Source organism: Chiloscyllium punctatum, chromosome 40 (genome assembly GCF_047496795.1).
Source record: "Chiloscyllium punctatum isolate Juve2018m chromosome 40, sChiPun1.3, whole genome shotgun sequence".
NCBI classification, from domain to species: domain Eukaryota; kingdom Metazoa; phylum Chordata; class Chondrichthyes; order Orectolobiformes; family Hemiscylliidae; genus Chiloscyllium; species Chiloscyllium punctatum.
In genome coordinates this window covers 68384266-68406605 of record NC_092778.1, presented here as the reverse complement: position 1 = coordinate 68406605, position 22340 = coordinate 68384266, and the positions used below count along the sequence as shown (strand labels likewise).

Here is a 22340-nt window from a genome sequence, read left to right as displayed (position 1 = left end):
TGTTGTTTCAGAATCGGTGGACTGTATTTATCAGGTACCCCTTCTTCTTGAATACGCTGTAGAGGTAATTTTCTTCTCTTGCTCATAGTTCCTGGAAGCGGTGTATATATTGGAATCCTGTGTTCCTGAAGCCTGTGTATATTTGAAGCATGTGTTTCTGGAACCTGTGTATATTTGAATTCTGCATTTCTGAAGTCTGTGTATATATTAGAATCCCGTGTTTCTGGTGCCTGTGTATATTTGAATCCGGTGTTTCTAAAGCCTTTGTATATATTGGAATCCTGTGTTTCTGGAGCCTGTGTATATTTGGATCCTGTATTTTTAGAGCCCGTATATATTTGAAGCCTGTGTTTCTGGAGCTTGTATATATTTGAATCCTGTATTTCTGAAGCCTGTATATAATGGAATTCTGTGTTTTTAGAGCCTGTGCATTTTGGAATCCTGTGTTTTTGGAGCCTGTGCATATTTGAATCCAGTATTTCTAGAGCCTGTGCACATATTGGAAGCCTGTGTTTCTGGAGCCTGTATATATTTGAATGCTGTGTTTCTGGAGTCTGTGTATACTTGAATCATGTATATTTGGAGCCTGCGTAAATATTAGAATCCTGTGTTTCTGGAGCCTGTGTATATTTGAATCCTGTCTTTTTGGAGCCTGTGCATATATTGGAATCCTGTGTTTTTGGAGCCTGTGTATATTTGAAGCCTGTGCATAATGTGTTCCTAGAGCCTGTGCATACATTGGAATCCTGTATACATTTGAAGCCTGTGCATATATTGGAATCCTGAATTTCTAGAGCCTATGTATATTGGAATCCTGTATATATTTGAATCCTTTGTTTCTGGAGCCTGTGCATATATTGAAATCCTGTGTTTCTGGAGCCTGTGCATATATTGGAATCCTGTGTTTTTGGACCCTGTGTATATTCGAATCCTGTGTTTCTGGAGCCTGTACATATATCTGGAACCTGTGTATATTTGAATCTTGTGTATATTTAAATCCTGTGTATGTTTGGAGCCTGTGTATATTTGAATCCACTGTGTTTTTGGAGCCAGTGTATATTTGAAGACTGTGTATATTGGAATCCTGTGTGTTTCTGGAGCCCGTGTATATTTGAATCCTGGGCGTTTTTGGAACCTGTGTATATTTGAATGCTGTGTGTTTCTGAAGCCTGTGTACATTTGAATCATGTATATTTGGAGCCTGCGTATATATTAGAATCCTGTGTTTCTGGAGACTGTGTATATTTGAATCCTGTCTTTTTGGAGCCAGTGTACATTTCAAGCCTGTGCATATATTGGAATCCTCTGTTTTTGTAGTTTGTGTATATTTGACGCCTGTGCACATAATGGAATAATGTGTTTCTGGAGCGTGCTCATATATTGGAATCCTGTATATATTTGAAGCCTGTGTTTCTGGAGCCTGTGCATATATTGGAATCCTGTATTTCTGAAACCTGTGTATATATTAGAATCCTGTGGTTTTGGAGCCTGTGCATATTTGCATCCTGTGTTTTTAGAGCCTGTGCATATTTGAAACCTGTGTTTTTGGAGCCTCTGCATATATTGGAATCGTGTGTTTTTGTAGCCTGTGTATATATGACTCCTGTGTATATTTGAAGCCTATGTTTCTGGAGCCTGGGCATATATTGGAATCCTGTGTTTTTGGAGCCTGTACATATATTTGGAACCGGTGTATATTTAAATCCTGTGTTTGTTTGAAGCCTGTGTATATATTTGAATTCTGTGTGTTTTTTGGAGCCTGTGTATATTTGAATTCTGTGTTTCTGGAGCCTGTGTATATTTGAATCCTGGGTGTTTCTGGAGCCTGTGTATGTTTGAATCCTGTGTTTCTGGAGCCTGTGTATATTTGAACCCTGTGTTTCTGGAGCCTGTGTATATTTGAATCCTGTGTTTCTGGAGCCTGTGTATATTTGAATCCTGGGTGTTTCTGGAGCCTGTGTATATTTGAATCCTGGGTGTTTCTGGAGCCTGTGTATATTTGAATTCTGTGTTTCTGGAGCCTGTGTATATTTGAATCCTGGGTGTTTCTGGAGCCTGTGTATGTTTGAATCCTGTGTTTCTGGAGCCTGTGTATATTTGAACCCTGTGTTTCTGGAGCCTGTGTATATTTGAATCCTGTGTTTCTGGAGCCTGTGTATATTTGAATCCTGGGTGTTTCTGGAGCCTGTGTATATTTGAATCCTGGGTGTTTCTGGAGCCTGTGTATATTTGAATCCTGGGTGTTTCTGGAGCCTGTGTATATTTGAATCCTGTGTTTCTGGAGCCTGTGTATATTTGAATCCTGTGTGTTTCTGGAGCCTGTGTATATTTGAATCCTGTGTTTCTGGAGCCTGTGTATATTTGAACCCTGTGTTTCTGGAGCCTGTGTATATTTGAACCCTGTGTTTCTGGAGCCTGTGTATATTTGAACCCTGTGTTTCTGGAGCCTGTGTATATTTGAACCCTGTGTTTCTGGAGCCTGTGTGTCGGGTTGCTGTGTTCTCTGAGGGGTGTCTGCCTCATACCCACTGCCCGAGGCGATGCTCGTGAGGCGTTACCGAGTGACGGACGGCACTGACAGGAAACGGCGGCTTCAGCGGGACGAGAGTTACTCACCGAATACCGGAGCGGGGAGATCGGCAGCATGCAGTGGGATAGGTCCCCGTCTTCGAAGAGCAGGACCACCGGTGAGTGGGCGACAGGGAGAGAGGGGGGAGTGGGAGTGTGGGGCCATGGCGCCTCCCGCGCCTGGCGAGGAGCCGCAGAAGGTTCTGGATTGCGGCCGCCCACCGGCCCAGCTCGGGGCCTCCGACCAGCGGCGGCGGCGGCGGCTTGAACAGTGTGGGCCAGCCGTCCCCAGGCAGCTGTATCCCCATAACACACCTCTCCCCTGACTGTTATCGACAAGGAGCTGCCTGGACTCCACATCATACCTCAGATCAATGATCTTTCCCCCATGTTCACAACTGTTTTAGTTGGTCGATCATCGGTTTATTTTTTAAAAAAGGAAGAGAGTTAAATCAGTGTGAGACAACGTGAAAGGGAGATTTTGCGGTTCGTGGTGAACATTGAGCTCCCCGACACTTATCTCGAGTTTCAAACCAGTTTTACGCAAGGAGTCAAAACAGAACAACACCCTGCTCAGGGGATCTGAAACTTGTATGGCAAACAATGATTTAATGTGTTTCCACGCTGACAGTGTCCCTCAGAATGTCTATATAATGCTAAATCTACATTGAAAGCGAAATAAAGGAGAGGAACAAAATGTGTGATTGAAACACAATCACTTTTCTAAATCTCTGAAGATAACTAACTCCCACACTTTTACTAAAGTTAATTTTCAGTGCCAAGTTTGGCAGTAAGAAAAACATGAGGTTGAAGTTTTGCTTAGATGCAAACAGACAAGCTTAGGCATTTTTCAACATGTTTAGAGTTTGTCTATTGGGTAATTACTGCAAATTCATGCCTCTTTGGCAATTGCGTGTTGAGTGTCTCAGCATGACTTTTATGGTGAACCTGGAGATGTGGACATGATTTGGAGAGGCTGGTGTTGAACTGGGGTGTACAAAATTAAAAATTACACAACACCAGGTTAGAGTCCAACAGGTTTATTTGGAAGCACTAGCTTTCAGAGCACTGCTCCTTCATCAGGTGGTTTTGAAGAATAAGATTGTAAGACACAGAATTTGTATCAAAAGTTTACAGTGTGATGTAACTTAAATTATTAGATTAGATTACTTTACAGTGTGGAAACAGGCCCTTCGGCCCAACAAGTCCACACTGACCCGCTGAAGCGCAAACCACATTTACCCCTTACCTAACACTAAGGACAATTTAGCATGGCCAATTCACCTGACCTGTGGGAGGAGAATGTGCAAACTCCACACAGTCAGTCGCCTGAGGCGGGAATTGAACCCGGGTCTCTGGCGCTGTGAGGCAGCAGTGCTAACCACCGTGCCGCCACAACTGTTGATTAGATTACTTACAGTGTGGAAACAGGCCCTTCGGCCCAAAAAGTCCACACCGACCCGCAACCCACCCATTACCCTACATCTACCCCTTACCTAACACGACGGGCAATTTAGCATGGCCAATTCACCTGACCTGCACATCTTTGGAGTGTGGGAGGAAACCGGAGCACCCGGAGGAAACCCACGCAGACACTGGGAGAATGGGCAAACTCCACACAGGCAGTCACCTGAGGCGGGAATTGAACCCGGGTCTCTGGCGCTGTGAGGCAGCAGTGCTAACCACTGTGCCACCGTGCCACCCCATATATTGAAAAAGACCTGGATTGTTTGTTAAGTCTCATCTTTTAGATTGACTATGCTGGTTTCAGTTCTTTTACACGTAAATCGCAAAACTTTTTAAAAATGTTACATTCTCAAGTGAACTTTAAGATTTGATGTCATGTCGGCCCAGATAATGTATTGAAGATGTAAGCTTCCCTGTGTGAGGCTGTCTGTGCCACAATGGTCAGACTGACTCTAATCTAAAAATCAGATTCACAGAATCTTACATGGATTCGTGCAGTTTTTGAGCAAAGTAAAATGTAACTCTGCAAGTACAAATTCACCACACAAACTTATGTGTGCATGTGGGTGTGTGGGAGTGTATGTGTGAGTTTATGAGAGAGGGTTTGCGTGAGTGTGTGTGTGTGTATAGTGTAATGGGGTCACCTGTGGTGAACCCAAGGTCCCTGTTGACGCCATTCCCATGGGTACCGAACTTGGCTATCAGCCTCTGCTCGGTCACTTTTCGTTATGGCCTGCCCTGAAGTCCGCCTTGGAGGACGGTCATCCGAAGGTCCGAGATTGTGGAGATGTGGAGCAATTTTTAACTCTGAAATGCAATAAAAAGTTTTCCATATTACTGATTAGTAACTCAGTGTTATTTGTTCCCATTTTCCCAGCACAAAATTTGAATTAATCAATTGCAGTTATGTGCTGTTTTGAACGCATGTGATCTGGAAAAAAATGCTCTTAAGTCATAGAGTCACACACGTGGAAACAGACCCTTCGGTCCATCCAGTCCATGCCGAACATAATCGCAAACTGAACCAGTGCCACCTGCCTGCTCCTGGCCCATATCCCTCCAAATCTTTCGCATTCATGTATTTCTCCGGAAGTCTTTTAAAAGTTTTAATTGTACCCACATCCACCACTTCCTCGGAAAGTTCATTAAATGTTAACAATAGTTTGATCAGGGAACTTTAGAAATTTGTAATGTGGTTGCCTTTTTCAGACATTAGTTTGAAAAAGCGGTGCATTTTAAGATTTGTGAACTAAATGAACAGTGCTGCAATATTTGTGTATGGAAAATTTTACTACATGTTTACAACTCAAGAAATGCACTTTTCAATCTTTTAAAATGAAAGTAAAACTCCCTGCAAACATTCCCAGTTCAGACACAGTGCTGGGTTAGGTACAGAGTAAAGCTCTCTCTACTCTTTTAACCTAGAAGTGAATGAAGATAAATTTCTCTCGACACCATACCTATCAAATGCTGTTGGGGTAGGAGCAACAAAAGGTTAAAGTACAGAGTAAACTTTCCCCTAAGGTTTGAACTCAAAATAATCTAAAACGTCCCCTCAGCTCTGTCCCTTTTAATGACTTCTGAGACAGGGAGAACAAAGGGTTAAAATATAGAGAAAAAATTTATTTTACTCAATCAAACTGAAAATAAAGTTCCTCACACGTTGACGCCATCGATTACATCTGGTTCAGGGACAACTGGGACTTAAAATAAAAGCTCCTTGGTTCTTTCAGGGAGTCACAAGAATCGAAATGCATATTCAAAAAAGTTGAAAGGAAACTTATATAGAACAGAAACTAAATAAGTTAAAATATAATTTTCTAGGCTAATGAGACACTAAAGCCCTACAGTACCCATCGGTCTCGAAAGGCCTTGACTGTGCCAGTGAACACGGTGTGCTCCCTCTCCAGGGACACCCAAACATGGACATAACCACAAAAGAGGGGCATACAGACTGGAATGATGACCTCATCCCCGGCCCACTACCTGGATGTGTTAATAGCCTTTGCCACGCTTAGGAGCAAAACCATGAGAAGTTCTTTAGACTTATCTGCTACTACCTGCACTGGGTACCTGTAGACCAGGAGAGTGGGGCTGAAGTACAACTAAAGTTTAAGCAGCAGCCCCTTCAAAAAACTGAAAGAGGGCTCCAAATTCAACATATGCATGGAAAACAGTCTCCTGCAGTCCACAGAACGTCATGTAATTTGGCACCCTGTGAATTTAGTCAGCCTATAGTTGCATGGGACCACTGCATGAAGCACTGTCCACTCCAAATCTTTGATGTAAGAGGGGAGGTCCCTTTCATTAGAGGGTCCTCCACTAAGATCTCCGCAACTGGAGGGCAACACGGCATACCACGTCTGTGTCCTGATGAAGAGGTAATGCTCAAAATGTCAACTCCCCTGCTCTTTGAATGCTGCCTGACGGCATATGCTTTTTCAGTGCCACACTTTTTGACACTGAAGACGTAGCAGTGGTATATGTGCAGCCACAGCCAATATCTGTAATATCTCCATGCTGTTTGAAGGGGCATTGGGTAAAATTGACTGGGAGATGAGCCTCGCAAGAAAGATAGTAGAACAACAATGGGAGTAATTCAGGAGACACAGCAGAGATTCATCCCAAGGAAATCGAAGCGTGGTTCAAGCAGGATGTGGCAACCATGGCTAACTAGGGAAGTCAGGGACTGCATAAAATCAAAAGAAATAGCATATAATATGGCAAAGGACAGTGGGAAACCAGAGGATTGGGAAGTTTACAAAGACCAACAGAAGGCAACAAAAAATAATAAGAAGGGAGAAGATTAAATATGATTGTAAACTAGCCGGTAATCTAAAGGAAGACTAAGAGTCCCTTTAGATGTATAAAGGGCCAAAGTGGACATTGGGCTCCTGGAAATGACACTGGAGAGATAGTAGTGGGGAACAAGGAAATGGCTCAGAAACCGAATAATTACTTCCTGTCAGTCTTCATGGTGAAAGACATGAGTAATACCCCAAAAATTTAAGAGAATGAAGTGACAGAGCTGAGTATGATGGCCATCACCAAGGAGCAGATGCTGGAAGAACTGAATGGCCTGAAGGTGGATAAATCATCTGGACCAGATGAACTACACCACAGAGTTCGAAGGGAGATAGCTGAAGAGACAGGGGAGGCATTAGTGGTGATCTTTCGGGAATCATTATTCTCAGGGTAAGTCCCAGAGGACTGGAAAATTGCTAATGTGACACCCTGTTTAAAAAGGGAATAAGGCAAGTGTCGGAAAATTACAGACAGATTAGCCTAACCTCAGTTGTGGGTAGGATACAGGAATCCATGGTGAAGGGTGAGATTTCTGAATTCTTGAAAAATAGAGCAATGTCAGCATGGTTTCATCAAGGGCAGGTCATACCTTACAAATCTGCTGGAATTCTTTTGAGGAAGGGGTAACTTTTTCACGCAGAGGATGGTATGTGTATGGAATGAGCTGCCAGAGGAAGTGGTGGAGGCTGGTACAATTGCAACATTTAAGAGGCATTTGGATGGTTATATGAATAGGAAGGGTTTGGAGGGATATGGGCCGGGTGTTGGCAGGTGGGACTAGATTGGGTTGGGATATCTGGTTGGCATAGACGGGTTGGACTGAAGGTTCTGTTTCCATGCTGTGCATCTCTATGACTCTAAGTAACGAGCAAGTTAGACCAAGGAGAGCCAATGGATGTTATCTACCTGGACTTGAAGAAGGCCTTGGACAAGGTGCTGCACAGGAGACTACTGAGTAAGATAAGGGCTCATGGTGTCAGAGGCAAGGTGCTAGCATTGATTGAAGCTTGGCTGTCTGCCAGAAACAGAGAGTGGGGACAAATGGGTCCTTCTCAGATGGCAGCCGGTGACAAGTGGTGTTCCACAAGGCTCAGTGTTGGGACCACAACTTTTCACTTTATACATTAATGATCTAGATGAAGGAACTGAGGGCATTCTGGCTAAGTTTGCAGAAGATACAAAGATAGATAGAGGGACAGGTAGTATTGAGAAGGCCGAGTGGCTGCAGAAGGACTTGGGCAGGTTAGGAGAGTAGACAAGGAAGTGGCAGATGGAGTACAACGTAGGAAAGTGTGAGGTTATGCACTTTGTTAGGAAAAATAGAGGCATGGACTATTTTCTAAATGGGGAGAAAATGCAGAAGTCTGAAATGGAAAGAAATTTGTGAGTTCTAGTTCAGGATTCAATCAAGGTAAATTTGCAGGTTGAGTCAGTAGTTAGGAAGGCAAGAGTCAAAAAGCATGGTGCTGGAAAAGCACAGCCTGTCAGGCTGCATGCAAGGAGCAGGAGATTCGACATTTTGAGCATAACATGCACTGGTTTCCTTCTATTGGTTAGGAAGGTAAGTGCAATGATGGCATTTATTTTGAGAGGACTTGAATATAAAAGCAGGGATATACTTCTGAGGCTCTGTAAGGCTCTGGTCAGACCGCATTTGGAGTTTTGTGTACAGTTTTGGGCCCCATGTTTCAAAAAGGATGAACTGGCCCGGCAGGTATTCAGAGGAGGTTCACGAGAATGCTGGCAGGAATGAAAAGCTTAACATATGAGGAATGTTTGAGGATTTTGAGTTTATACTCAATGGAATTCAGAAGGGTGAGGATGGATCTAATTGAAATATGCACAATACTGCATGGCCTGGAGAGAGTAGATGTTGGGAAAATGTTTCCATTGATAGGAGAGACTAGGACCCAAGGGCATAGCCTGGGTATAAAGGGAAGTCTTTTTAGAACAGAGATAAGGAGAAACTTCTTCAGCCAGAGAGAGGTGAATCTGTGGAAACCATTGCCACAGAAGGTTGTGGAGGCCAGGTCATTGAGTATATTGAAGATGGAGATAGATAAGTTCTAGACTGCTGAGGGGATTAAAGGTTACAAGGTAAAAGCAGGAAAATAAGGTTGCAAAACCTATCAGCTATGATTGAGTGGTGGAGCAGACTTGATGGGCTGAATGGCCTGAATTCTGTTCCTGTGTCTATGCTGTTATGATTTCCCTGAGACGGCTCAGATTGTGGGGCACTGCATCACAACCGAGAGTCCATGGTGCAGAGCCAGTGTCGAATTCCAGACAAACAGGTCACTTCATCGAGAAGCCTACCACATGCCTGAGCTGCTCGGAATTTATGTGAGGTGTAAACTTTGTCCGTCAAGCTGTGTTTGGCTCTGGTCGCAAACCAGATGCTGACACTCTCTTGGTCAACTGTGAAGGTGTCATCCAGGCTGCTCCTCCACCATTCAGCACATCCCCGACTCTAGTCAGCCCAGTGTCCTGACCTCTCTCCTCCCTTGGTCAGCATAACCCGCATTGGAGAAGGAACCTGTTTTTGAGTAGTAGCTTATTAGAGCCACCACTCTTGTAGGGGGAGAGCTTTGGTGTGAGCAGACCATGCTCCTGACTTCGATCAGGTCCAAGTCAAGGACAGGCAATTCCTGGAAAAAGATCAGAGAGCAGGAACTGCATGTCATAGTTGAGGTCATCAGATTGCACCACCTTAGAAGAAGTTTGACATAATGGTGTTACTGAAGGGTCTGAAGGTGGAAAGTTGCAACCTGTAAGGCTCACCAGCACCTGACCCCCTCTACAAGTGACTTGGTGTTGCCTTTTGATGCAGACAGTCCATCTGCCAAGGACTAACTAGAAGTTACGACCATTTACTCCAGTTGATCCTCACGGAGGATGCCACAGGGTAGACCTCCTGACACTCATGTATCCTCCATAAGGCAGCTGGGTAGGCCAGTCATAATGCTGTTAATTGCTGAGTAGTAAAATAATCATAGGAAAACAGAAGTATTGTTTCGCTAATTATATTTTACACAGACCTATTTTTATTTCCTACAGTAGATAGCAGAACAACAGAATGGACTAGTCAGACATGCAGAACATTGGCATTTGAATCCTGAAAAGTGTGAAGTAATGAATTTTGGCAGGACAAACGAGGCATGGGAATTAACAATGAGTGCTAATACCTTGGGAAGTACTGGAGATCAGAGGGACTTTTGGTAGGCACATCCATAGATCCAGCAGGGTTGGTGGATTGAATGGTTCAGAAGCATAAAGGATACTTGCCTTTATTGGTTGAAGCATTGAATACAAGAGCAGAAAGGTTATGATGGAAGTGTTTTAGATGTTAGCTAGGCCTCAAATGTAGTACTTGGTGTGGTTCTGCGCGCTGCATTATAGGAAGAATGTGTTTGCATTGGAGAGGGCAACTCTCTCTTGCTTACTTCCGTGTATTCAATCTCATTCTTATTCTCTCGTATTGTCCAATGTCCAAATACATGTCATTTCTGCCATTTTTATATTTTTATCTAGGTCATCAACCCATCTGTCATTTAGGGAGTGAAATCTGTTGTCACATCTGGTCTGGCCTACATGTGACTTCAGATCCATAGCAGTGTGGCTGGTGCTTAAATGCTGTCTGAAATGCCAAGCAAAGCACAGTTGTGTCAAACTACTAAAATATTTGAAATGAAGTGAAACCAATGGATGGCCAACATTAAACTAAGCATCGGAAATGACAATGGCAAACCTAGTCCTGACAACCTTGACATTGAGAGAGGTTCTCACACATTGGTCAAGCAACAGTATGATATACTCATGCTCACAGAATCTAATCTTGCACATTGTGTCCCAGATGCCAGTATTCCTATCCCTGGGTATGTCCTCAATGATGGAAGAGCCCAGCATATCAGTGCAAAGGAGGCTGAAAACATTGCAACAATCTTCAGCCAGAAACGCCAAATGTGCAATTGGTCTCAGCTTATTCTTGAAGTTCCCAGCATCTTTGATTGGTTTGGAATACTCTATCCAATATCAAGAAATGGCTGGAGGTACTGCATACTGCAAAGGCTATAGGACCTGACAACATTTCAGCAGCAAGACTGAAGATCTGTGCTCTCGAACTAGCCACAACCATAGCTAAACTGTTCAAGTACAGCTGAAACACTGGCATCTACCTGAGAATGTGGAAAATTGCCCACAAAGTGCAGAACAAGTCTAGTGTGGTCAATTGCTACTCCATCAATCTACTCCACATAATCAACAAAACCATAGAAGGAAGACAAAAACAGAAATTGCTGGAAAAACGCTGGTCTGGTAGCTTCTGTGGAGAGAAATCAGAGTTAACATTTTGGGTTCAGTGACCCTTCCTCATAACTGATGGTAGCTGGGAAAATGTCAGAACATAGGGAGGGGCTAAGGAGTAAACGATAGGTGGAGATAGAGCCCCACGGGAGAGAAGAACAGTTGGATAGACAAAGGAGTAGATAACGATCAGGCTGAAAGGGATCGCCAACTGTGCTACCAAGCAGCATTTGCAAAGGTGTAACTTTTTCACTGATGCTCGGTTTGTGTTCCTTCAGTGTAGCTAGGCTCAGTACATCTTGGTCTAAACGTGGATGAAATTATTATACTCTCATTCATTGCCAAACCTTGACCACCTGCCACCTGGAGGAAGAACACCTCATCTTCTGCCTTAGGACCCTACAACCCTGCAACGTGGATTTCACCTGTTTCCTCATTTCCCCATCCCCACCTTATCCCAGTCCCAAGCCTCCAACTGAACACCGTCCTCTTGAACTGTCCATCATCTTTCCCATCTGTCCACTCCACCCTCCTCTCTGACCTATCACCTTCTCCCTCACCTTTGGTCCACCTGTTGCATTCCCAGCTATCTTCCCCACAGCCCACCCCCCTCCCACTTATCTCTCAGCCCCCTGGCCCACAAGCCTCGTTCCTGATGAAGGGCATATGCCCAAAACGTTGATTCTCCTGCTCCTCAGATGCTGCCTGACCTGCTGTGCTTTTCCAGCATCACACTCTCAACTCTGATCTCCAGCATCTACAAGACTCACTTTCTTCTGAGAGTATTATACTCCTGCGATGGGGTGAAAATGATTACCCATGATATTAAGGCCATGTTTAGTTGAGTGCAGTTTCAAGTAGCTGTAGTAAAACTGGAGTCAGTGTGAATCAGTGAAAAGTATCCACTGTTTAGGGCTATACTTGGCACAAAGGTAAATGGTTGTAGTTTATCTCAGTAGCACCACATCATTGTAGAAGTTCCACAGAATAGGTATTTTCTGAACAACCTGTTCAGAGGTGTTATGACACCCCTTTGGAGTCCTGGAGGCAAGTCCTGAGTGGAGGCAGTGAAGCCTTAAGTTCTGAAGCCTGGTGGCCGCAAACTCAGTGGAAAAGATCTATAACTTGAGTACTTTGAAGACATACTTTTTTATTTTCATTCTGGCCTTTAAAACTGTGTTCTGATGTTCGTCCTTTTATTATTACTATTTCAATTCTTTAGCAACATTTAAAGTATCTGGAGCAAACTTACATCCAGAACCTCAACCTGAAATACAAATTTTCTTAAAACTCACTAATTTAAAGGATCTATACCGTGGTGCCCTGTACCTAAGATGGTGCTGAGAGGTGATTTTACAAACCTTTCAGTGCACTCATTCAAGTGGACGTGACAATAAAATCTCTCCATATTTATTTTCTTTGAATGTCATTTCCAACTGTAACCCAATGCATGACACCTGTCTTCAACATCTTGGAGTTGATGTTGACCAGAAACCTAACTAGAATAGCAATGGAAATATTGTGATTCCAAGAGCAGGTCAGATGCTGGGAATTATACAGGCGCCCCTGATTCATGAGGCAAGGAAGGGATGGGAGGGTGAAGGAACCTTAGATGACAAGAGATGTAGAACATCTCATCCAGAACAGTAAGGAAGCTTACTTAAGGCTGAGGACAGGGCTCTACAGAGTTACAAGATAGCCAGAAAGGAACTGAAGAATGGATTTTGGAGAGCTAGAATGGGGCATGAAAAAGCCTTGGCAATTAGGATTAAGGAAAACCCCAAGGCATTCTACATTTATGTGAGAAGCAATATGATGGCCAGAATAAGGGTAGGGCCAATCCGGGATCGTGGAGGGAATTTGTGCCTGAATTTGGAGGATGTAGGAGAGATCCTTAAAGAATACTTTGCTTCAGTGAGAAACAGGCTGATATGCTCAAACAGGTTGATGTTAAGAAGGATGATGTGCTGGAAATATTGAATAACACTGGGATAGAGAAGTCCCCTGCGCCAGACGGGATATATCCAAAGTTACAATGGGAAGTGAGGAAAGAGATTGCTGAATCTTTGGCGATGATCTTTTCATCCTCACTGTCCAGTAGAGTAGCACCAGACAATCGGAGGGTGGCAACTGTTACTCCCTTGTTCAAGAAAGGCAGTAGGGATAACCCTGGGAATTACTGACCCAGTCAGTCTTAGGTCAGTAGTGGGCAAGTTATTGGAGAGGATTCTGAGAGACAGGATTTATGATTATTTGGAAAAGCATAGTTTGATTAGAGGTCATCAGCATTGCTTTGTGAGGGGCGTGTCATGCCTCACAAGCCTTATTGAAATGTTTGAGAATGTGATGAAGGTAGAGCAGGCTTATTCAAAAAGTAAGGAAACATGGGACACAGGGAAATTTGGCTGTCTGGATACAGAGTTGGTTAATCCGTAGAAAGCAGAGGGAGGTAGAAGATGGAAAGTATTCAACCTGGAGCGCGGTGATCAGTGGTTATCCAAGGGATCTGTTCTGAGACCTCTGCTCTTTGTGATTTTTTTTTAAAATGACTTGGATGAGGAAGTGGAAGGGTAGGTTACTAAGTTTGTCAATGACACAAAGGTTGGTGGAGTTGTAGATCGTGTGGAGGGCTGTTGTAGGTTGCATTGGGACATTGACAGGATGCAGAGCTGGGCTGAGAAGAGGCTTCAGATGGACTTCAACCTGGAAAAGTGTGAAGTCATTCATTTTGGAAGGTTGAATTTGAATGCAGATTACAGGGTTAAAGGCAGGATTCTTGGCAGTGTGGAGGAATAAAAGCATCTTGGGGAGCACATACATAGATCCCTCAAAATTGCCACCCAAGTTGATAGGGTTGTTAAGAAGGCATATGATGTGTTGGCTTTCATTAACAGAGGAATTGAGATTAAGAGTTGCGAGGTTATGCTGCAGCTCTCTCAAGCCCTAGTTAGACCACACTTGGAATATTGTGTTCAGTTCTAGTCACCTCATTATAGGAAGAATGTGGAAGCTTTAGAGAGGGTGCAGAGGAGATTTACCAGGTTGCTGCCTGGACTGGAGGGCATGTCTTATGGAGAAAGGTTGTGGTTGAGAGAGCTAAGGCTTTTCTTCTTGGAGTGAAGGAAGATGAGACATTGCTTGATAGAGGTGTAGAAGATGATGAAAGGCATAGATAAGAGTGGATAGCCAGAAATTGTTTTCCTAGGCGTTAATTTTCAGGTGATAGAAGGAAGGTGTCAGAGATAGGCTATTTAAACAGAGAATGGTGAGTGCATGGAATTCACTGCCAGCAGTGGTAGTAGAGTCAGACACATTAGGGACATGTAAGCAACTCTTAAAGATACTAAAGTGGAAGATACTAAAATGAAGGGTATATAGGTTAGTTTGATCTTAGAATAGGATAGAAACTCAGCACAACATTGAGGGTTGAAGTGCCTGTATCATTCTATGTGCTATGTAACTCTCTTTTCTCCTCTATCCTGTGCACTGTCTGCAAAGTACTCTAATAAAAGGAAAAGAATATGAGAATAAGCTTGCAGGGAACTTAAAAACTGATTGTACATGTTTCTGTAGATATGTGGAGAGAAAAATAAATTGGTGAAGACTAATGTGGGTCCCTTACAGTCAGGAACAAGAGAATTTATGATGTGGAACAAAGAAATGATTGAACAAGCAAATACAAACTTCAGTTCTGTGCTCACAAAGGAGGGCGCAAGTAACATCACAAAACTGTTGGGAAGCACTGGGTTTAGTGCGAAGGAGGAACCAATGGAAATAAGTATTTGTAGGGAAATGATGTTGGGGAAATTGATGGGATTGGAGACTGACAAATCTCGCTGCCTGATAATCTACATCAGAATACTTACTTAATGAATTAACTCTGGCAATAGTGCATGCCTTTGTGCTCATATTCCTGATATCAGTCATGGACAAAATGCTCAAGTCTGTGATAAAAGATTTAATAGAACATTAGGAAAACATTGCCAGGCTTGGACAGAGTCAGCATGGATTTGCAGAAGGGAAATAATGCTTGACAAATCTGCTGGAATTTTTCAAGGATGTAGCTAATAGAGTTGATGAAGGGAAGCCACTGGCTATTGGTTTATTTGAACTTTCAGAAGTCCCACATAACAGATTAGGTATAAAATTAGACCATAAGATATAGGAGCAGAAATTAGACCATTTGACCCAGCAAGTCTGCTCCACCAACCAATCATGGCTGACAGGTTTTTCAACCTCATTTTTCTGTTTTTACCCCATAATTTTTGATCCCTTTGACAAACAATAACTTATCTATCTTTGTTTTAAATATACTCAATGACCTGGCTTCAACAGCCTTCTGTGGTAATGAATTCCACAGATTCACACTCTCTGGTTGAAGAAGTTTCTCCTTATCTCCGTTCTACAAGGTCTTCCCTTTACTCTAAGACTGTGCTCTCAGGACCTTGTCTCTCCTGCCAATGGAAACATCTTCCCAACTTGCATGGCATTGAGATGGATAGAAAACTGGCTGGCAAACAGGCAATAAAGAGTGGGAATAAACAGGTCTTTTTCTGAACGGCTAGCAGTGACTAATGAGAGCTTGGAACCCAGGTGGTCACAATATTTATTAGTGATTCAGATGAGAAAACAAAACGTAATATTTCAAAATTTGTGAATGACATAAAGCTGGGTGGGAGGGGGAGCTAGATGCAGAGATGCTTTAATGTCATTTGGACAAATTGGCTGAGGGGGAAATGTATGGCAGATGCAGTATAATGTGTCTAAATGTGAGATTATCCATTTTGGTAGCAAAAACAGGAGGCAAGTTATATCCCATGCTGAAGGTAAGCATGCAGGTCCAGCAGGTGGAAAAGAAGGCAAATAGGTATGTTGGCCTTTGTGGTGAGCAGATTTAAGTTTAGGAGCAGGGATGTCTTACTGCAATTATCTTGGGCCTTGGTGAGACCAGGCCTACTCTGTGCAGTTTTGGTCTCCTTATCTGAGGGAGAATACTTTTGCTCTGGAGTGAGTGCGGTGAATATGCATCAGACTGATTCCTGGGATGGCAGGATTGACATTTAAGGCAATTTTTAAATCTGTTAGGATTATGTTTACTGTACTTCAGAAGAGTAAGGGGGAAAACCTATAAAATTCAAACAGGACCAGACAGAGTAAATGCAGAAAAGATGTTCCAGATGATCAGGGGAGTCTAGAACCAGGGATCACAGTAAAAGGATAAGGAGTAAAGCTTTTAGGGCTGAGATAGGGAGAAATGTCTTGACCCAGAGAGTGGTGAGCCAATGGAATTCACTCGCACAGAAAGCAGTCGAGGCCAAAACATGGTACGATTTCAGGAAGGAGTGGATATACCACTTCAAGCTGAAGGAATCAATGGATGTGGAGAGGGCGGGGTTGGGGGGGTGAGGTGAGGGAGCAAGCAGGAGTAAACCATTGAGTTGGATGGATTAGTGGTGCTGGAAGAGCACAGCAGTTCAGGCAGCATCCAACGAGCAGCGAAATCAACGTTTCGGGCAAAAGCCCTTCATCAGGAATAAAGGCAGTGAGCCTGCAGCATGGAGAGATAAGCTAGAGGAGGGTGGGGGTGGGGAGAGAGTAGCATAGAGTACAATGGGTGAGTGGGGGAGGAGATGAAGGTGATAGGTCAAAGAGAAGAGGGTGGAGTGGATAGGTGGATGGTCAGCCATGATCATAATGAATGGCAGAACAAGCTTGCAGGGACAAATGGCCTCTTTCTGTTCCTGTTTCCTATATTTCTAAATTGCTTAACACCATCCAGGACCAGGCAGCCTGCTTAACTGGCACCCAATCTACCAACTTCAACATTCACTTCCTTTTGGATGTAGGTTTGCTCACTGAGCTGAAAGGTTCATTTCCTGTGACATCACCAACCCAAAGAAACCCAAACGTATAAATAGAAAGCAGGAATTTTCAGTATTGCTTCACATGAGGTCCACTGAAGATGTTAGCTAGTAAGGTAACAAACATCTGGAAATGAACCTTTCAGCTCAGCGAGCAAGCCTACGTCCAAAACCTCAACCTGAGCTGCAAAACTTCTCAAAACTCGCTGTTCACTTCCTTCTCTGAGCATCAGTATGCCCCATTTACAAGGTGCAGTATAGAAATTCGCCAAGGTTCCTTTGAGAGCACCTTTCAAACCCATGGCCACCACTACCTCAAAGGTCAAGGGCAGCAAGTACATGGGATCAGTACAACCCACAATTTTCCCTCCAAATTGCGCACAATCTTGACTTAGAAGTATGCCACTGTTTCCTCACTGTTGCTCAGTCAGAATTTCAGAACACTCAGTGTTCACCTACACCACATGAGCTGCTGCAATTCAAGAATGCTGTTCTTTCCACTTCATGGACAATTACTGATGATCAATAAATGCTACATTAAAATGCTCATATCCCATGGACAAATATGAAAAAGAAATCCAGTAAGCGTTGCTGGGAATGCTCATCACAAACTTGGCTGATAGAGCATCTGGCTTAGATGTGATATACTTTTTCTTTTTCCATCTCCTCATCCATGTGATGAAATAGCTTGCCTATATTCAGAAACAGGAAAAACTCTGCCAGGTCTGGTAACATCTGTGGTGAGAAAGCAGAGTTAACATTTCGGGTCCAGTGATGCTTCTTCAGAACCCTGCTTCAAACAGGACTTTCAGGATTATTTGCTGATTTTCATTGTGTAAGCTCACTGATAGGTGAAATGCAAAAGGACTGTTAGCTCTGATGAAAAATGCCTCTGAATGAAGGGAATGTTTTAGAACTATTCTTAAACTGCTTAATATTTGTTTAAATTGGATTCTGGGAGCCTGGAGTTGGTGAGTGTTCAATGGCATCCAACTTTAAAACAATGTAAAAACAGGCCTTTGTGATCTTTAATATTAATGTTATCCACTTAACTGGTGTTTCACTTTGAAGGAATAACTCATTGGCATTAATAAATTATCATTTTAATTTATATAATTTATTTTCTAATGCATTTTGTTTTACCTTCATTGTAGGTTTCTTCCTCTCTCTCAACCCACTCTTGCGTGAATTGCCTAGTTATCAATCGCTAATTCGAAGGACTTCAACTGGAAGAGGTTCAACCAAACGGAAAAGCATTGCCCCCAGTTATTTGTTTACTTCACTAACTCACAGAAGAGCTGGTTCAGATGTGTGCGAACCGAACATTGGGCCATTGCGAGAAATGCCCGTTAGCATTGAGGAGAAGAAGCGAATCAGGTTAGACTGTCTAGATTGCTGGATGGAAAACATTGCATTTGAATATTGATAAAGCACTAATTAGTTAATGGACATGCTAATTTTTTTGATGCACTGAAGTCAAACATAATAGGGAAGGTGGGATCTGTACAAGAAGAACACATCTAAAACATTGTTCCCCATCCAAAGCCCCAGCATTATGGGTGTCCCAGTCAATATGGGTAAGTTAAAATCACCCACTACAACAATCCTGTTATTGTTACATCTGTCTAGAATGTACATATCTCTTCCTCTATCCTCCTCTGCACCTACGCTGGTGGGGCAGCAATATCTTGGCAGGGAGGTTTTGATAGTGCCACTCCGGAGGGTTGAAACTAGTGTGGCAGGGGGTGGGAACTGGAGTAGCGGATCACAGAGTCCTAGAGCTGTGCAGCATGGAAACAGAGCCTTCGGCCCATCTTGTCCATGTTGACCAGATATCCTAAATTAATCTAGTCCCATTTGCCAGAATTTGGCCCATATCCCACAAAATACTTCCTATTCATAAACCCATCCAAATGCCTTTGAAATGTTTTAATTGTGCCAGCCTCCACCACTTCCTGATTAGATTACTTACAGCGTGGAAACAGGCCCTTCGGCCCAACAAGTCTACACCGACCCGCCGAAGCGCAACCCACCCATTCCCCTACATTTACCCCTTTTACCTAACACTACGGGCAATTTAGCATGGCCAATTCACCTGACCTGCACAACTTTGGACTGTGGGAGGAAACCGGAGCACCCGGAGGAAACCCACGCAGACACGGGGAGAATGTGCAAACTCCACACAGACAGTCACCTGAGTCGGGAATTGAACCCAGGTCTCTGGCGCTGTGAGGCAGCAGGTGCTAACCACTGGCAGCTCATTTCATACTCACACCACCCTCTCCATGAAAAAGTTGCTCCTTAGCTGCCTTTAAATCTTTCCCCTCGCACCTTAAACCTATGCCTGTAGTTTTGGATTTTCCTACCCCAGGGAAAGACCTTGGCTATTTACCCCACCAATGCCCATCATGATTTTATAAACTTCTACAAAGGTCACCCCTCAGTCTCTGATGCTCCAAGGAACATAGCCCCAGCTTATTCAGCCCCTCCCTATAGCTCAAAGCTTCCAACCCTGACAGCATCCTTGTAAATCTTTTCTGAACTCTTTCATGTTTCACAACATCCTACCTCCAGCAGGTCAGTAACTATAAATACTTGAGACTAAGGCAAGTATAGCTAAGAGTAAAAACAGTCAGAGAGAGATTGCTGAGCTCAGCAGAATTTGAGATTTGGACTGTATTTGTTTCAATGCAACAAGTATAACAGTAAAATAGATGAATTTGGAGCCTGGATTAAGCATACAATAATGTTGCTATCACAGAGACATGGTTGAAGAAGGGACAGGATTGCCAGCTTAACATTATTGGACATAAATGTTTTGGATGAGACAGATGGTAGGAAAAGAGGTAGAGGAATTGCGTTACTGGTTATAGGGCATATCACAGCTGTGTCCATGGAGGAATCTTTCAGCAAGATATTATAGGTAGACTCAGGTATAGACAGGGGCAGTCGCAATGTTGGGATTATGTACAGACTACCCAGCTGTCATTGGGAGATAGAGGAAGAGATATGTAGTCAGATTCTGGAAAGATGTGAAAATAACAGGATTGTTGTGGTGGGTGATTGTTAACTTCCTCCATGTTTACTGCAACTCCCTTACTACTGGCCTTGAATGAGGAGCAGTTTGTTAGATGTGTCCAGGAAGACTTTTTGAAGCAGTATGTGGATATTTCAATGAGGGAGGGGGCCATACTGGACCTGGTGTTGGGAAATGAGGTTGGCCAAGTATCATTGGGGGAGGTTTTTGGGAACAGTGACCATAATTCTCTAAGTTTTTGGATACTTATGAATAAGGACAAAGCTCGACCTTGGATGAAGATGTTAATTTGGGAGAAGGCCACCTACAACCAATTGGCATGACATAGGAGGTATAGTTGTTAGGTTCTTTTACCGAGGTTTCACACATGAGATGCAATTCGCACACACCAACTTCTGCAAATAGTTAAAGTTTATTAAAGCCTGTACAAGCTAGGTGACTCCCTTTGGCCCTCTTCGCAAGCATACTAAGTCGAGTCGAAGTGAGGCCCTGAACAAACAAAACGCATATCCTTTATACAGATCAGTTGGCCATACTTACAGATGCTCTGGCCACTCCCCCAGAGTCACATGCCACTCAAGACAGCCCCCAGTCACTCACAGTCACATGTTACCCAGGTACCATGGTAGGATGAGATCATCCTCGGAGATAATGCAAATGCTAATGCCCTAATCCTGGGGAATCATTATGCAGACGATTTCCTGACTCAGTGATTGCCCAAGACAATGCAGGTACGACATACCTGGCTTCAGGGAATGGCTGAATGGAAGAGATTGAATGACAGCTTAATTTGATAATAGTAGGGGAGTAGTAGCAAATGACTGTCTAATTGGAGTGGGGGTCATTCATGAATGTCGTCTCCACCCACTTCCAGAATGTTCACTCAGTGCAGTTTAACTCTTTAATATTACATTAATGTCCAGGGGGATATTTCAATTTAATCTTTTGACATTACATAGTTAGTAATTTTGTAGATAACACCAAAATTGAAGTTGTAATTGACAGCAGGATATTGATCAGTTGGGCCAGCGGGCTGAGGAGTGACAGATGGAGTTTAATTTAGATAACTGTGAGGTGCTGCATTTTGGAAATGCAAATCAGGGCAGGACTTGTACACTTAATGGTAAGATACTCAGGAGTTTTTCTGAACAAAGAGACCTTGGAGTACGGGATCATAGTTCCTTGAAACTGGAGTCCTAGGTAGACATGATAGTGAAGAAGGCATTTGCTATGCTTGCCTTTATTGGTCAGCGTATTGAGTATAGAACATAAAACGGAGGCACAGTGGTTAGCACTGCTGCCTCACAGCACCAGAGACCTGGGTTCAATTCCCGCCTCAGGCAATTGTCTGTGTGGAGTTTGCACGTTCTCCCCATGTCTGCGTGGATTTCCTCAGGGCGCTCCGGTTTCTTCCCACAGTCCAAAGATGTGCAGGTTAGGTGAATTGGCCATGCGAGATTGCCCATAGTGTTAGGTAAAGGGGTAAATGTAGGGGAATGGGTCTGGGTGGGTTGCTGTTTGGAGGGTCGGTGTGGACTTGTTGGGTCGAAGGGCCTGTTTCCACACTGTAAGTAATTTAATCTCGTCGTTGTAAATAATCTAATCTGATTACAGCACAGTACATGCCCTTCGGCCCTCGATGTTGCGCCGACCTGCGAAACCAATCTGAAGCCCATCTAACCTACACTATTTAATTTTCATTCACATATTTATCCAATGACCATTTAAATGTCCTTAAAGTTGGCGAGTCTACTATTGTTGCAGGCAGGGTATTCTAAGCCCCTACTAATCTGAGTAAAGAAACTACCTTTTCTTTAATAATCTTTCTGAATAAAGAAACTATATCTATCACCCCTCAATTTAAAACAATGTACCCTCGTGCTAGCCATCACTAGCCGAGGAAAAAGGCTCTGACTTTCCACCTTACCTAATCCTCTGATCATCTTATATGTCTCAATTAAGTCACCTCTCAACCTTCTTCTCTCGAATGAAAACAGCCTCCAGTCCCTCAGTCTTTCCCCATAAGACAATCCCTCCATACCAGACAACATGCTAGTAAATCTCCTCTGAACCCTTTCCAAAGCTTCCACGTCCTTCCTATAATGTAGTGACCCCAGAACTGTACGCAGTATTCCAAGTGCGGCAACACCAGAGTTTTGTACAGCTGCAGGATGATCTCATGGTTCCAAAACTCAATCCCTCTACCACTAAAAGCTAACACACCATATGCCTTCTTAACAACCCTACCAACCTGGGTGGCAACTTTCAGGGATGTGTGTACATGAACACTGAGATTTCTC

General features: G+C 43.4%; 1 protein-coding gene across 5 annotated transcripts in view; it reads left to right on the top strand.

The window, feature by feature from the left end:
* Nucleotides 1-2446: 2446 nt before the first annotated feature.
* Nucleotides 2447-22340, top strand: part of LOC140464730 (transmembrane channel-like protein 7) — a 102371-nt gene continuing 82477 nt past the window's right edge. For 2 of the 5 annotated variants that reach the window (XM_072560197.1, XM_072560198.1), the window contains exons 1-2: nucleotides 2448-2687; nucleotides 18158-18380. In XM_072560197.1, the coding sequence (XP_072416298.1) occupies nucleotides 2645-2687; nucleotides 18158-18380 (266 nt within the window). In that variant the 5' untranslated portion in view covers nucleotides 2448-2644. Of the gene's footprint in view, nucleotides 2688-18157; nucleotides 18381-22340 lie in introns of those variants that run through there. The other 3 variants (XM_072560201.1, XM_072560199.1, XM_072560202.1) reach the window with 2 other exon arrangements.